Raw genomic sequence first — 15,918 nt, 5'->3', positions numbered from 1 at the left:
TCGGATAAGTGGGAGAAAATGGACGGATGGATGGTTGGATGTCATATTAAAAACACAGACATGGATTTTCTAAAAAATTCAGTTATTTATTTGTAGTAGCTTTAAAAAGTGCTTACTGCTTTCATAAACGACAGTACCAGTAACTTGGCATATTTTACTCTGTCATTGTATTTTGGGCTTTATGCATTTGAACTTGCAGGGGATCACTCATATCTGCTTATTTCAGCATAGGGTGGAGGAAAACCCTACCTCAGCGAAAGCTGAAACCTGTCTGAAACCGCTAATCCATCATCTGTCATATTTAGCTTTCAGTTACAGTTGTTTATTATTGTTTGTAGCATACCTGAAAAGGAATCTAAGATTTGAGTGTTCACTGCCAAATTTCCTCCAAGCGCCAAAAGTCCTGCCCGTGATGAATGCTCTTGTCTGTGAAATAAAAGTCCTAATGAGCTTTTCTTTACAAAACAAACACACAACAGTGCAAGGAAACACGGCAGGTTATCAGATCTGACTGCAAAGTCTGTTCACAGATTAGAATTATTGTCACAATCCCCCCAAAACCTGCCCTATAATTGGTATATCTTCCTGACTATTTAACTTTTTTGAAATATTAGAAATATTATTCCACATCGTTGAGGCTGCCTTTGTCCCTTAATTCTTATAATCCTCCTTCAAGACTGAAGAGTGTTCTTGTCTAATGATTGACAAGCACCACAACACACATTTAGTGTAATTACCTAATTAAATGTACAGTAAGAGTAAAGAGAACAGTTATTATTAATGCCACATGTGGAGTTGGCTGTGAGACTGCTGACTTGTGTTTATAAAAGTCATAAGTTATATGTTTCTCTGCTTTTCCTGCTGTCTTTATTAAGCAACACAAAAATAACATGGAGTCGATGAAAAATACAACAGAGGAAGTTGTTTGTTTTCCATATTCTGCATTTTTTGGGTGGGTGTGTGTCTCTGCTGATGACATATGTAGAAGTAGTGGACTTTTCTTGTCTTACTAAGGCTCCCTGTTCGCCGTTTTATTGCCTTTGTTGGACGATTTTTGCGTTTCATACCCTTCTGTTATCGGATTGCTAGCTATGCTTCCATAACAAGTCTGAACTTTGTATTTGCACAAGAAAGGCCGCTGAGGGTTGAAACCACACTTGGCCAAATATATACTTTCACCTTCAATTTCCCTTCTCTCCTTGAAGCCGACATGTACATTGGTGTCCGGTCAAGCCAGTTGAGGGAAAAAACATAGATGCAGACTGAAGTCGAAGACAGGATGTAGCATATTAGTCTAACCCGTCTCCTCTCAGCCTACCTGAAAGCAAAAAGAAAACGTCAAACACAGAAGCTCTGTGTACTCAAACTGCCACTGTCTGAATATTAGCATCTCTTGGATGCAGCTGCTAAGTGTTATGAAGTTGCCTTTTCACAGTCTTGTTTGCAGAATCCAGAGCATATCTTGGGCCTGTGGAGTGAATAGTGGAGCAGTGGACAAACTCAGCTCACATTTACCATTACAATGGCAGGTATTAGCATAATTCAAGCTGCTGAGACTATGGGCTTTCTTAGGCATGAGCACCTGGCTGCTCATGCCTAGGATCAAGGTTCAAGTCTTGATGGAAAAACAATCCTAAAATACTTTTGAGTTTTCCCTTGAAGCTTTTTTCTGAAGTTAAAGGATTTACGTCTTTCAATAAAGTTACATTTTTGATGTTCTGTATGTTTAAACTTTTGTTTAAACAAGGTAGATTTGCAGATCACAAATTACTTTTTTTCCTGGAACCTCTTCATTCAGATTCCACCTTGATAAGCAGACACAGCTCTGATTTTGTTCACTGGCCCCTGATCAGCTTTGTAGGGGCAGATTTTTAACTGCTTTTTACTATTCATCACACTGGTTTTGCATGATACACAGTCCAAAATAATCCTTAATTATGTTGTAATGGGGGTTAATAAAGCCCCTCAGACAAGCTGCTTTATCTCCTCTGCCTTTTAAGGACAACCTTCAGTCCAGTTTGTTTTGATTTGCTGCCCGTTATAAACAGGTCATCAACACTGTCCAAAAGTAGGAAAAAACAGCGTTTTAATTCTCTGGCTACTTCTCTTACCGCCACACCGTCACATTTGGATTCAGTAGAAATGCTGACTAGCACATTCAGTGGGTTTATACACTTAAGCTGTGTCCACATTGGAAGTAATTAGCAGCGAAAGACGACCAGAGGCTGTAGAAACTTGGTGAATTCATTAACTTAAGTCAACTAAGAGCAAAATAACTGCTGGTGACGTAAAGTGGGCGGGACAAGAGAGAAACGTCTACCAGTGTGAGTACAGGATGCTGCTGACTGATATATTAGTGGATAGAAGATACAGCATAAGGTTACCAAATGAACCAGATCCGGCAATGTCTGCAAGCGTCCAGCCGTCAGCTTTAAAGCAGAGCACGATGAGTGAATTGCTTCCAGTGCGGATGGCCTAGGACAGCGGTTCCCAAACTGTTTTTGCTAGGCCCCCCTTCGTTTTACAAGAAAAAGGTTCGCCACACACACACATATTTTGCTCCATTGCAGTTTATTTCACACCTCAAACATTCAGCAAACAATTAAGCAAATACAAGTAAACTGCAATAAATTACAGGTAGTAATAAAATAAACTACTAACTCTTTTACGCTGCGTCCGCACCTACACGGGTATTTTTGAAAACGCAGCTGTTTCATCCACGTAAACGATGTTTCGAATCACCGAAAACGGAGATTTTTTTAAACTCCTTTTTTGCGTTTACGTGTGACGAGGAATACAGAGTTCGTCACGCAACGTCAAAGGTATGTGCCTTTATTCACGTCACGCTGTGGCCACGTTATTGTTTACATGAGATGAATAGCAGAATGGCAGATAGAGAAGAAATGCTGTTAATCTGACTGTCTGCAGGTTTTACACGCAGTTACTGTCCCTCCATTTACAAAGGCAGAGGCGTCACAGGTGTCATTATTTTACATGTAGTTGTTTTTTTCCTGTGTAATAATATTCAACACTGTTATCAATACATTTTTCAAAAATGCCTCTCTGTGCAAAATGGGTTCAAAAACATAAACATCTGTGATCCTGTTTGTCCGTGATTTGAACAGGGGGAACAAATCGTGGCAGGATCAGCCTGATGTTATTTGTATCCCACTGTAACTTTACTGTATAAAGAGCAAACATCTCCAACATGTCAGGAGTAGTTAGTCATTACAACAAGTGTTTGTAAAGTAAAAATCACCAACGTGGGATCCTGTTTGTCCGTGATTTGGAGAACCCAGCGCTGCTCCTGATGCAGGGGAAAACCAATCCTGCAGGGAGACCTACCTCGGCACCTGTGCAGGTGAAGCCAAAGGGCAGATGTGCTTCACCGTATTTTCTAGTCTTTGGCTTAGAATGAAGTTGGTTTGTAAACATATTCAGCAATGCTTCATCTCCTGCTTTGCGTTTGTGTGGGCGCCCCGTGCTAGCAGTGTCCAAGCGGTTTCTTTTTTCCCCTCTTCATACCGCGCCCCCCCCCTGCAATGGCTCTACGCCCCCCTAGGGGGTGGGCACCACACTTTGGGAAGGTCTGGCCTAGGAGAAAATTCTGACAGTGTGAGAAGGATGAGTTAGGATGACCATCTCATTGCAACAACCAACCAATTTCTAACCCATTATTAGGAATGTAGCATGAATTTATCAACCCAACACTGGCGCCATTGCTGAAACCAAAACAGATTTCATGGACTAGAGGTAAAACATGCAAAATATATTGTTGTTGCGCTGTTTCAGCAGACACCCTGATTGCCCTCTGTCTATTACCATGACTGGACCACAAGGACATAACCTAAAAAGAAAGAGCAGAGGAAATGCAAACGTGCCACGTAGCATATGATTCACTGCATATTTATCATATAAGGCTGAATACCTCAAACCAAGTTTGACACAGTGTGGCTCAAAGTAAATAACAGCAGTGTTTGCACTGCTCAGCATTTTGTGTGTGTCAACATATGTGTGTGTATGATTGCTTCTGTGTGTCTAGTCTGGCGTTTAGTCCGTCTGTGTGTGGGTGTGTGGCCACGAGGGGGTCAATGCCTGTCAAAACACACCCTTCCATGCCAGCAGACACTACTGTCTGTCCAGCCAGACAAGTTTATTGGTTTGTCCTAAAAATACAGCCCTGCTCCCCGGACCTCTCTCACCCTGTCCAGCTCCCAGGGGGCCCCTGGAATGAGACATTGCTAGCATCTACCAACTCTGATGGCCCCGCTTGTAGTATTGGAGCCTTTCCAGATGCCTGAAGGCAAACATTTGTTGTTTGCAACTGGTCAGATCTGTTTGGATTTTTAAAATTTGGTGCAAAAATAACAAACTGAGAATGATTAATGCTGTTTGTTTAGGTCTGGCATTGCTATGTTGCTTTCTCAGCATGCAGTAGAAATTATTATATCAAATGTCATCATCAGAATAATTGAATTTTAGGGTAAACTTGAGAGTGGAAGCATCAGGCCTTTGTATGTTTACATTGCTCAGATTTAAATACGGAGAAGTATAAATATTGTTCGGTTTGAGAACGACTAAAAGGTTTATTTTTCTAAACTCTTTGATACGTCTCAGGACAGCTTAAACACCCCCATCAAAAGGCACGATACAGCGGATGAAAACAAAAATAATTAAACTGACTTAACACAAAAAAACAGTAAATGTTTCCACCGGGGGTGCGTAATTTCAAAATTGATGTGAAAATATCTCGTGCTTCACAGCAATTTTCCCTCATCTTGTGCATTTTCAGCCTCCAGGTGACACAGAAAAGCTCTATTCATCCGTGTCCCATCTCAAACTGTAGGGAAAAAACATTTTTGATTTCCTGTCATTTGGGGTTTCCTCTCCCCCGGTGTTTTGTCAGACATCAAAGTCAATTTGCAGGTAATGGCGAACAGATTAGCTCATTTGAGCAAACCTGAGCGCTTTGATAGTTCTGACACTGATCGGTGTGTATGTGTGTGTATGTGTGTGTATGTGTGTGTATGTGTGTGCGTGCCTGTGCATCCTTAGGGCCATGTCTGTGTCATGTTACAGGAAGGACACTGTCGAGGGGGCCTTAGCAGTTTAAACAAGCGGCGCATTACAATGCAAGGACCGCCAGTTTTGCAGTTTGACATGTAATGACAGATAGTCTCACTGCAGTGGGCCAAAGCAAACATCATCCTCACACTCATAGCTTAAAGGTTGTTGCCCCCACCAGAACGACCCACTGCCTTCCCGGCACCCTGGACACAGAAAGTAACCCCATTACTCAAACATGAACATTGCTAACTTACTGTGTTTAAATATCATTTGGAGGATTTATGTGAAAACGGAGGGAATGATTTCTGTCTGAACTTTTATTCAACTCAAAATTTATGATATGTTGGAGACAATGAACCTTTTTTTTTTTTTTTGTATGTAATGGGGATTTCACATAATTGTCTGACATTAAGGCCAAACAGTTAATCAAGACAACTATTTGCAAATTATTCTACAATAACAACGACTGTTCGTGCAGCTGTACAAGAAACACATAAGAAATGAGCCAAACATTATAAACTAGCTTTCGGTAACCCATTTAAAGCCGCTGAACAAGACATCTTTAACTGCTTTTGGTTTTCTGGAGTGATAAACTGCCAACATTAATGTCTGGAATCCAACATTAAACCTGAACTCACATAATTACATACATTACACTTCATCAACACTCACTTAGATCGAGTGGCTGCTGCAGTCGACGCACCGCAGAAGGCGTTTCTGTGTCTGCACTGACGCACCGACGGGAGCTCTCAGCACGGCTCACATCTGAGCTGTTTTCCTTTGAAAGAGATACCGCTGTCTAAATAGATCACAGGTACTTCCTCCGCCCTGTGGAGGGGGATGCAAACAAAAACATGGTATCATTTAGTCATGGAGGATTAACCCACACTGAGTCGGTTATTTAGACCCATCTTCTCTCTGTTTCCACAATAAAACGTGTGTTTTTGGCTGCTGTTGTTATGTATGTGTTTGGATATGTGGCGCTGTAGAGGATGGTAGTGGTTGTGGAGCTCTTGTGTTTCTATCTGATCTGATTTCTATTGTGTGTGTGTGTGTGTGTGTGTGTGTGTGTGTGTGTGTGGCAGGCGGACATGATGTTCAATTCAGGGGTCTTCTGGATGGGCCTGTTCTTCATCCCAGTCACCTCGCTGATTTTCGACGTGGCCTACAAAGTGTGAGTCTTCTCCCCGCTCTCCTCGCTCATCATCGCTCTAATGCACATCCAGTTCAGGAAATTCCTGCAGAATCTCTCATATCTCCTGAAGCAATTCCCGCCCAAGTTTTTGTCCAGACTTCCAAACGTTTCTAGCGTTTCCATTCTGCAAGTCGAAATATTGCATTTCTGGTCTGGTTGACATCAGCCTGTCGCAGATTCGAGGTGTCAGGAGCAATTTGTAATGTCAGGGTTTTTGTATTTTCTGATTCACTCCGAGCAGCTTGAATTGGTCGAACTGGTTTTAAATATCAGCCTGTGGAGGTTCAGTCGTGTTCAGACATCTGCTGTACGATTCTGGTTTTATAAACCTTTGTTTCATTTACAGTGTGAAGAAGGCGTTCTTTAAGACCCTGGTGGATGAGGTGCAGGAGCTGGAGGCGCTATCTAAAGACCCTGGAGCAGTAGTGCATGGAAAGAGGTACTGTTACACCACATTACCGCTCCTCCACTCTTGCCTTTACAGCAGGATTTTGTCTGAAAGTAGATCAAATTTATGTTTAATAAAAAGTAGATGAAAATTTATGTCCCTACAAAAACATTAAGCAGTGAGAAAAGGTGATAAAATCTGTGTAATATTATAATAGTTTAAAAAAATCTTTTTCTCTAGAAAAGTGTTTGTTTGTGTTTGTATGTGAAGCGAATAAATTGTGCATTATCATTCTCTTTACTGTGCATGTACCCACACATGTAGGCGAGGAAGATTTACAGTCTTTGCTCGCGATAAATAAAGTGCTCAGCAGCACTTGTTTTTGATTTGTTTTTATATCTTTCTTTGTACCTTGTAGTCTTGGAGTCATTAGACATCCGAGAACATTTATCAAATGATCTAAATAATGACACTCGTAATTGTCAGGTTGTAATTCTCACTGGCAGTGTCAGATTTTGGCAAGTGATAACACAGAAGTGCCTAAAACCAAGTAAAATGAATGCCCGGCACTAGCCAAAGTCAGTTGCTTCTCCAATCAATACCATATGACGTGAAAACAACAATTCCTTCAAGTGCCAATAACCAAAATTTCTGTCCTAAAGTGACTTTATTTGTTTTGTTGAGTGAGTACAGAGTGTTCAAGAAGGTAAATTACTTTGCACTTTGGATCATCAACAATTGCATCTTTGCATTGTTGCTTTTGTGCAACACAATACCTTGTGTTATTTATGCCGTGAAAGAAAATTGGCAGCAAATTTTGCATTCCAGCGATTAAACATTGCAGGCAGGAATATGTATGAAACGTTCTGTCATCAAATTTGCAACTTTGTTTTGATATAAGCGATTAGTCTTTCTTTATTAGCAGATAAAATAACCAGATAACAGCCTTTGTTTTAGCTCATCTATCATATATAAATGACAGATTGGTAGTCTTTGTAACATCGATGCAACTCCTATGAAATCAAATCCTGGGTTAAAGCACTCTTTATTGATTTGTAGTGTTACTCACATGGCTCAGATTAACAGAACGGCAAAAAGATGAATTTATGTTGTGTCGGGCTGTCATATCTCCCAACGCTATCGAGACTACATAGTTAATGCCTCGGCTATTATTGCTCCTTTCACAAAATGTGAACCATTCCCCAGAATTTTGAAGATTATCCGGGAGGATAAGTCATCTCTGTCCTCCCAAATCCCTCAAAATGCTGTTAATACCCCGGTTCTGCTGCCAGCAGTATTCCTGTGTGAAGGAAAGAAATCTTCAAATTGCTGCTAAATTGCAGGAGTTTGACTGTAATGTCAGTAATCGTGTCATAGGAGAGATTGTCTCGTTTTTGGTTTTGTTTTTTTTCTCTCCCCCCACCCAAATACTGAATGTCTCATTTTCGAACAACGGTCCTGCTATATTAAAGCCATACATTATATTTTGTATCAGCTGAAGCAGGTCCGCTCTGCTCTCTCTGGGGCCTGAGTCCGGCAGCAGCCAGCAACACAGAGCAGATCAGTGTGAGATCTGTGGCTGACTGAAAGCGATCCTCCTGCCTGGACGCTATCCCAGACCCAGCAGGCTGCAGACACACACATCCGGATGCGTACAGAAGCAAACGTATAGTGATAACCGCTCAAATATATAAATGAACTTTTGCACGTAATGCTTGTAGGCAGCCACGTGCGTGCACACGCAGACATCTGTTGTTGCAAACATTTGTTAGCTGTACAGGAATGCCTTTTGGCCAAGCTGCTGCTTCAGATATTCCTCTCACAAAATCGCTTTGTTCTTCTTTCTGCGTCTGCACAGCAATGTTTCCCTACATGGTGTTTGTACCAGCAGGTATAGCAGTTGGCAGGTCCCTGCACTCTGGAGGGGCTTGGACAGCCTTGATGTATGGGTCATTAAATCTGCCTGTGGTGCTCAGCAGGCTGCTAACACACTGAATATTGCTCTGTGTGTGTGTAGTTTGACAGAGAGAGCCCAGCTCCTGAAGAACGTCTTCAAGAAGAGCACAGTGAGTCTGTACCGGTCTGACTCCATGCAGCAGAACCTGCTCCGTAAGTTACCCTCAAACCTTTTCTTTCTTTGCTTCGTTCTTTCTCATCCTTACTCGAGCTAGCTTAGATTTATTTCCTCCCAAATATGTTCTCTGTCAGGTAGGACAGATCACAGTTCATAATTCCTCCTCTGACACATGCTACATCTCCAGAGTGTCTTCTCTTTCATCCATTGGGACACAGCAACACTCTGCTCTTTCCACTTCTTTTCACATGTAGTGTAACCAGGTGCAGATCAGTAATCCTGCCTGCAAATGGCCCCAACGTTCCCGATGTCTTGAATTAAACTTGTTTTCCAGTTGAGTTGAACTGCGCATAATATTAAATGTCACTTCTTTTTTCAATCATCTGAAAAGCTATTAGTGAAGTTGCCATTTAAAAGTAGCTGTTAGTCTGCTATTGATTTACAGATTCATGGCTTCAGTTCAGTGTATTTGTTTCTCTTATGCTGGACATGAACAGTAAGTCAACATTAACATATCTATAGAAGTAAACTCAGCTGACGTTGACCTTGAAGCCCGTGCGCTTCAAGACTGAATTCACATGCCTGAATTATCCAAATATCAGGTGGTAATGACGGTGAAAATTCATCACACCGTCTTACCGACCCACAAAAAGCCTGTTTACGTGGTGCTTAAGATTTTTTAACTATTTTGAAATTTTACGGTATTGGAAAAGCCGGATAAGAGGCAGAAAACGGATGATAATGAAAAAGTACCAGAAACTGGTGTGGCAGATTTGCAGTGACTCTCTAAGTGTGGGTTTGTGTTTTGTTCTTTTCTGTCTTTTGTCTGATCAGTTTGTTTTTTGTTTGTCTCATAGGTGGGGATGAGACCGTTGTTGTGTGATACCTTTTTAAATTCATTAATCAAACCTCGCCCTGTTTACACCTCCTGCCCCTCCGTAGCTTCCCGATAGACACCGCTCTTCTTCCTTTTCGTTCTGTACTTCCTGTCCCGCCCCTCGTGTGCCTTCGTGTGTCCTCAGTAGCTCAGTAGAGTGAGATAACGATGAAATGATGAAATGTTATTCCTCCCCCACCCCACTATGCACTCGTCACAGCGGGTTCCTTTGAACTTTCCCGCTGGCCTCCAGGTACTGAGCGGGTCATTTGACACCTGAAGGTGAGTCAGGGATCAGAGGTCAGAGGAGATCCTGTAGGAGAGTTTAGCACAGTGCTGCTTTTACGCAGAGGATAAAACTTTTGGGGGAGATGTAAATTCTCATCCCGTGTTTCCTTTTTGTCACGTGATTAATTTTAAGTCTGACGTTGTGGGAAATGTGCTTATTTGAAGCTTGTGGCAGCTCTCATATCTGTCTCTTCACTTGGTGCCTGTTGCTGACAACCATCAAGGCATTGTGCTTTTTAATTCATCAGTAAACTATTTCCAGCTGCTGCACAGTGGACGTAGCCACCGTGACGCCACCCACTAGTCCCCTACTGAGGCCTTCATTTTGGCATTTTGGTCGTTATGTTGGTTTTTGAAAAGGCAAATTGTCAGAATTGCGTTAAACACGGTCAAGTTTGAGTTTAGGGACAATTAGTGGTGAGGAGACCGAGCAGAGTGCTTCACCCTCACCTCACTGTAATTTTAGATGGGTGAGTTCTCTAAAGATTCACCTCCAGCACCGTTGTAATGTCAAAGTGGAAAATATATAGTGCATCCTGAAAGTATTCACAGCGCTTCCACATTTTGACATGGTACAACCTTAAATGGATTCATTCTTTTTTGCAGAACTTTGTAAGCTCTCGTAACTTCTTTGAGATCCAGAGATGCTCGGACATTCACAGAGGGGTCCCAAAGCCACATTGCAGTCTTGGCTTTGTGCTCAGGGTCTTTGTCTGGTTGAAAGATGAACCTTCATCCCAGTCCCAGGTCCACAGTGCTCTGGAGCAGGTTATCATCAAGGACGTCTCTGTACATTGCTGTATTGATCTTCCCCTCAATCCTGACTGGTCCTCACAGCATGATGCTGCCACCACCATGCTTCCCTGTAAGGACGGTATTGGCTAGGTGATGAGCGGTGCCAGGTTTCCTCCGGACATGGCGCTTGGCATTCAGGCCATAGAGTTCAATCATTGTTTCATCAGACCAGAGAATTTGCTTCTAATGGTCTGAGAGTCCATCATTTGGCAAAGTCCTGGTTGGTGGAGTTCTGGTTTTTTCTTGTGGAAGGTTCTTTTCTCTCCACACAGCAATGCTGGAGCTCTTTCGGAGCAACCACATTGGTCTGGCTAAAGCCCTTCTGCTCGTTCACATTGGCCGAGGGGCCAGCTCTAGGAAGTGTCCCAGCCTCAATGCAATCCTGTCTTAGGATGTACAAACAATTCCTTGGACTTTATAGCTTGCTTTGTGCTCTGATATGGACTATCCACTATGATTGTATATATTATAGACAGACGTGTGCATTTCCAAATCATGTTCAATCAACTGAATTTACCACAGGTGGTCTTCAGTCAAGTTGTAGAAACATCTGAGAGATGATCAGTGCAAACAAGATACACCTGATGTAATCTTGAGTGCCATGGCAAAGGCTGTGCATGCTTATATACATGTTACGTTTTTGCCTTTTAGCTTAAAAACATTTCAAGAATTTCAGGGCAAACTTTATTTCACTGCATCGTTTTGGATTGCGTGTAGAATTTTGAGGTGAAAATGATCCTTTTTTGGAATGAGGCTATAATGTGACAAAATGTGGAACAAGTGGAGCCCTGTGAATACTTTCCTGTTAACAGGCTATAAATTTGGGCCGTTTAAGAGGAATGATTCGCGTTTGAGTTTAGAACAGCAGCTGACTTCATTTTCAGCCCTGGAGGTTTCCAGAGGTTCCTGGTCACAACGTAGGAAACAACTTAGAAACTGTTTATCGTGCCTTGCAGAAATCTAAACAGATATTTACCACAGTGACTCTAATGTGAGAGAAGCTCAAATTGGAGCTGGCTACAGCCAGAAGCTTCTTAACTCAGCATAAAGACTGCAAACAGGATCCAAAGCTTGCCTGGCAGACAGGTCAGATGTCATGTCGTTGGGCCTTGGTCACACAGAGACCAATGTTCCAACCCTGTGGCAAACACAGGTTGGAACAGATTGCAGGGGTCACCTTTATCTGCATTTTTCAAGTTTCATTACCAGCTGGAAGTTGATTGAGTAGTTGGCACGTGATTGCAGAGAAAGCAGGGTCTTCCATACAAGCTGACAGGACCTGGGACAAACTGTTAGCAATCAAAGCAAACACAAGGAAGTTTTTAATTTTGGGCTGTATATCTCTTTGCAAACAGTTTCCCTTAGCAACTGCCAATACCTTCTAGCAACCACTTGCCAACCAGTCAGGGAAAAACCATTTTGCCTTGAAGTCTGTGGTTGTCAGGTTACAGCAAGTAGTTTCTAGGTGTGTGTGCTTGTATGTTCCACGGGGCAGGAGAGTTGGTTTTCTTTTTGTTTGGTTATCAGATTGATAAAAGCCAGCATCTTCATCAGGATCTAACATCACTTTAAGTCGATATTGATTGTAGCCAAGCTAACAATGCAGACGTGAGGCCCGTACTGATTTTCAGCAAGAAAGCAACCATAAGCATATTTCCCAAATTTTAAGACTATTCTGTTGATTCATGTGTCTCATATGTGTGTTTTTTTTATGTATATATATTTTTTAATTCAATGAATTACTGATCTGTACAGCCTTTGTTTGAATTTTATTCATTATGTTCACAGATGGCTACGCCTTCTCTCAAGATGAGAACGGAGTGGTGTCTCAGTCCGAGGTCATCCGAGCGTACGACACCACCAAGCAGAGGACCAACACGTGGTGAGGCGTCGGCCTTCTTGTTCACGGCCGGCCTGCTCGGAGCCACGGCGGCCGTTTCCAGTGGCGATATTTGAAGCTTGACGGGGAGAAGCGGTGGTGTGTGCGTGTGCCTCCGGCGCTGAGGGGAAGGGGGGTTTGGAAAGAGACAGAAGAAAGGGACATTGTGTCGTCTTTGGGGAAAAAGGGATTTAAAAGAAAAAAACAAGGAACAAAACAAGTCACGTTCACTGTCAGCTGTAGTTGTGTGTCGCGCAGACATGATACGAGCACTGTGCTTTCTTAGCAGTCTGTGGTCTGAAGTTCTTCACTGTTCGTTTGTCTCCTTTCTGTTGATTTGAGCCAAAAGCCTAAAAATCCTTTTAGTAAATCGAAATCAAACACCGGGCAGCGATTGGTTTCAGACGCTTTTGCACTCGTGAAAGATTGCCAAAGAGCAGTCGTATATACAATCGTCCAAGTACTAGTGAATCTGAGAAAAAACGTTAAAGCAAATGTAATTAAACTCCTGTGTGTGTCCAGCGCGACACAGACCACATCAGAGCAGATGTTTGGACATGTTCGTTTTGTTTTTGCACTCGAGGAAGCATCTGTTGTGTGAAGCCTTACATTTTATTATGCCTTTTCTTTCCGTCGGTTTCTTTTCAAATGCATTTTATACACATGTAGATACTGTGCCTCGTTCTTGCCTCTTCATTTATTTGTTTTTTCTGAAGAAGTTGCCTCCTGCAACCTACCGTAGTCCTGTGTCCACCGTTTTCGCAGCAGACGTATTGCTCTCGACTTAAAATTGCATTCCACGCATCCGCTCCCGTTTCAACAATCACAACGGTGCCTACGTCAAACTGTTCCCTCTTAGAAGAAAAAGATCGCTTAGACCAGTGCGCCGCACACACACCTACTGTCTCCCCACCACAGAATTGCACTCCTACAATGTGAAAACTACAGATTTGTTCCTGCAGAGGTGAAGAGGAGGCTCTCTGATGGGTTTTTCGTTGAAGCTTACAGTGGCAGCAGTGGTTCCCTTCAAATGGAGATTTTATCCCTCTAACATAAGTGCCATTAGCTTAAGGGAGAGAGAGAGAGAGAGATTAGCCAGGAAACTCCACGACAGTATCAAAACTGCTCTGTCTCTATAGTTATTTTGTGGATTTGTATTTTTATATTGGAGACGTATGAATTTTGCATCGACCGGCTTTGTAATGAATCGTCTGTAACGTTTCGTTTTTTCTTCCTCTGATGGCGGGCTAGATTAGACGTGACGAGGAAACCGAGCTTTCTTAAATGTCTTGTTATTATTAATATTAATATTGTTACAGCTTGATTTATTTATAATTGACTAATGTCTGTGTGATTGCTTTCTTCTCCCTATGGGAGATCAGATTTCTGATGGTGCGAGTGTGTGTATACGTGTGTGTCGGTTTTTGCTTGCATGTGCATGTGCCGTACGAGTGTGTGTGGGTGCGTGTGTGTGTGTACCTCTACTGTGGATAATTTCTGTGTATGCACTGCATGTCTGTGTCCTCTATGAAAGACTGGGAGGTTTCTGGCACCTCAGTCCTCCTGGTGTGTTTCTTTTATTGTATATTTGTGTGCGCGCGTGTGTGTAGTGACGCTTGCTCAAGTTGTCCGTCTGCACGACTCCAGGTATAGCTATGGTGTACTAACGTGTGCCGATGCATGGCCTGTATGGGAACGCGAGGCTGCCGGCGTGCGGGTGTCCGCGGTGAAACGCTCGACCTCGACTGTGAGAGTTTCTGACGCACCGCTCGCTTCGACAGATGTTTGCACAATGCACTCGATGTACCTTTCCAGTTGTGGATATCTGGTATTTTCTGGTTTCGGTGTAGATTTCTCTTGAGTGTACACGTTTGTGACCTTTTTTCCACGCAGTGTACCTCCTGCTTTACAGGAAAGCTCATTTGTGTTTTGTGTTTCTGATTATTTTTCTCTGCTGGTCTTTGGCGTGAAAACTTAATCGGCTGTCATCTTGTCAGAAACTTTCCAAACAGCAGAATGTGGTTGTCGTCGTTGTGGAAGGTTTGGACTTTTGCTTTCTTCTCTTTCTTTTCTTCCCAGAAAACATAAAACACACGTCGTTGTCTGTGAAGGTCGTGGGCTGCATGAATGGAAAACAAAAACTGTTCTCCGAAGTGTTAACCGTACTACTTTACTTCTCCCTCAAGTGTTGATCACTTTACAAAAGCGGAAACAAAAAAGGCGCACCTTCTAACTTTTCTTTTCGATGATTCGTTTCCTTTCTGTCTTTTTGTTCGATGATTGTTCTGCATGTTGGGACTGCAAACTTATAAGTGTTGTCTTTACTGCCACGAAGGACTACTGAAATAAACTTTACAATCACTGACGAACAATGTGGAAGTCTGTTATTGCTTTTGTGTTATTTGCAAATTTGTAATCAGCGTGTGTGGCGACAAACTGGAGAGAAAATCCAAACAGGAAAAGGAGGGACGGCCATCGGCCTGCGAGCACGACAAACAAATGATATCAATAGACTTCTCATTTGTTATGATTGCGGGGTTTACTCGAACTTCTCGTGTGATCCCACACAGGCTAAGTCCTGTTTGGCTTTTCAAATTCTTATTGTTATAATCAAGGTCCAAAAACTTCCCGTCATTAGTTGATTGACAGAACATTTTTTTATACATAAACACTAACAATTCTCTGGTTACAGCTTCTAAATGTGGGTTTATTATTGTAAACTGTAACAGGATATCGTTGCATTTTTGCACGATGATCATTGGAAGCGTTTTAAGACGCCGGCCTAAGCCTTCATTTCTGTGACTGCTTTGCTATTTGCAGATATTTTACAGACTGAAAAACAAACAAATAAATAAAACATTAGTGTGGGGAGATTAGGTAATGAAATAAATACCGGGTACATCTGAACTATAATTATTTTTTCAAGCTGGAGAGTGCAAGCTTTTGCTGTTGGTTGATGAGGTGACACCTGTGGTTACTGGTGGTGGGAGCAAGTGTGATTTTATTACATTCAGAAGAGGGTTTTTTGAGCAGCTGCTTTTTTCTACATTTTCTGTACAACTGCTATCGACACCAGGACTCTACTAGACTCTACTAGACTCTACTGGAGTGACTTTACATGTTTCATTGTTTAAAATGCTCTTTATGTATCTTATACTGGAGGGTAACCCCTCAGTTTACACGACTGAAAGCCAGTTTTCTCAAATAGGTTTGAGTAGCAGGTGGGTTGGGATGCTGCCGACTGGAGATGCCAATATTAACCCTTTAAAGCCTGAACCATGAAATAAATGCCAAGAAATTCTAATCTTTTGAAGATGGAGTGTTTATTAAACCCTCATTATTTTAAATTAATTAA

General features: G+C 42.2%; 1 protein-coding gene across 7 annotated transcripts in view; it reads left to right on the top strand.

Moving 5' to 3' along the window:
- atp8a1 (ATPase phospholipid transporting 8A1) overlaps nucleotides 1-14,928 on the top strand; it is a 109,852-nt gene extending 94,924 nt beyond the window's left edge. For all 7 annotated transcript variants that reach the window (XM_040015849.1, XM_040015851.1, XM_040015847.1 and 4 more), the window contains 4 exons: nucleotides 6,153-6,241; nucleotides 6,609-6,701; nucleotides 8,668-8,759; nucleotides 12,473-14,928. In XM_040015849.1, the coding sequence (XP_039871783.1) occupies nucleotides 6,153-6,241; nucleotides 6,609-6,701; nucleotides 8,668-8,759; nucleotides 12,473-12,570 (372 nt within the window). In that variant the 3' untranslated portion in view covers nucleotides 12,571-14,928. The remainder of the gene's footprint in view (nucleotides 1-6,152; nucleotides 6,242-6,608; nucleotides 6,702-8,667; nucleotides 8,760-12,472) is intronic.
- Nucleotides 14,929-15,918: the final 990 nt, after the last annotated feature.

The sequence above is a fragment of the Simochromis diagramma genome, unplaced genomic scaffold, assembly GCF_900408965.1.
Source record: "Simochromis diagramma unplaced genomic scaffold, fSimDia1.1 OVJJ01000685.1, whole genome shotgun sequence".
Taxonomy (NCBI): domain Eukaryota; kingdom Metazoa; phylum Chordata; class Actinopteri; order Cichliformes; family Cichlidae; genus Simochromis; species Simochromis diagramma.
Note: the sequence above shows the minus strand (reverse complement) of the source record. Positions and strands in the feature narration are given on the sequence as shown.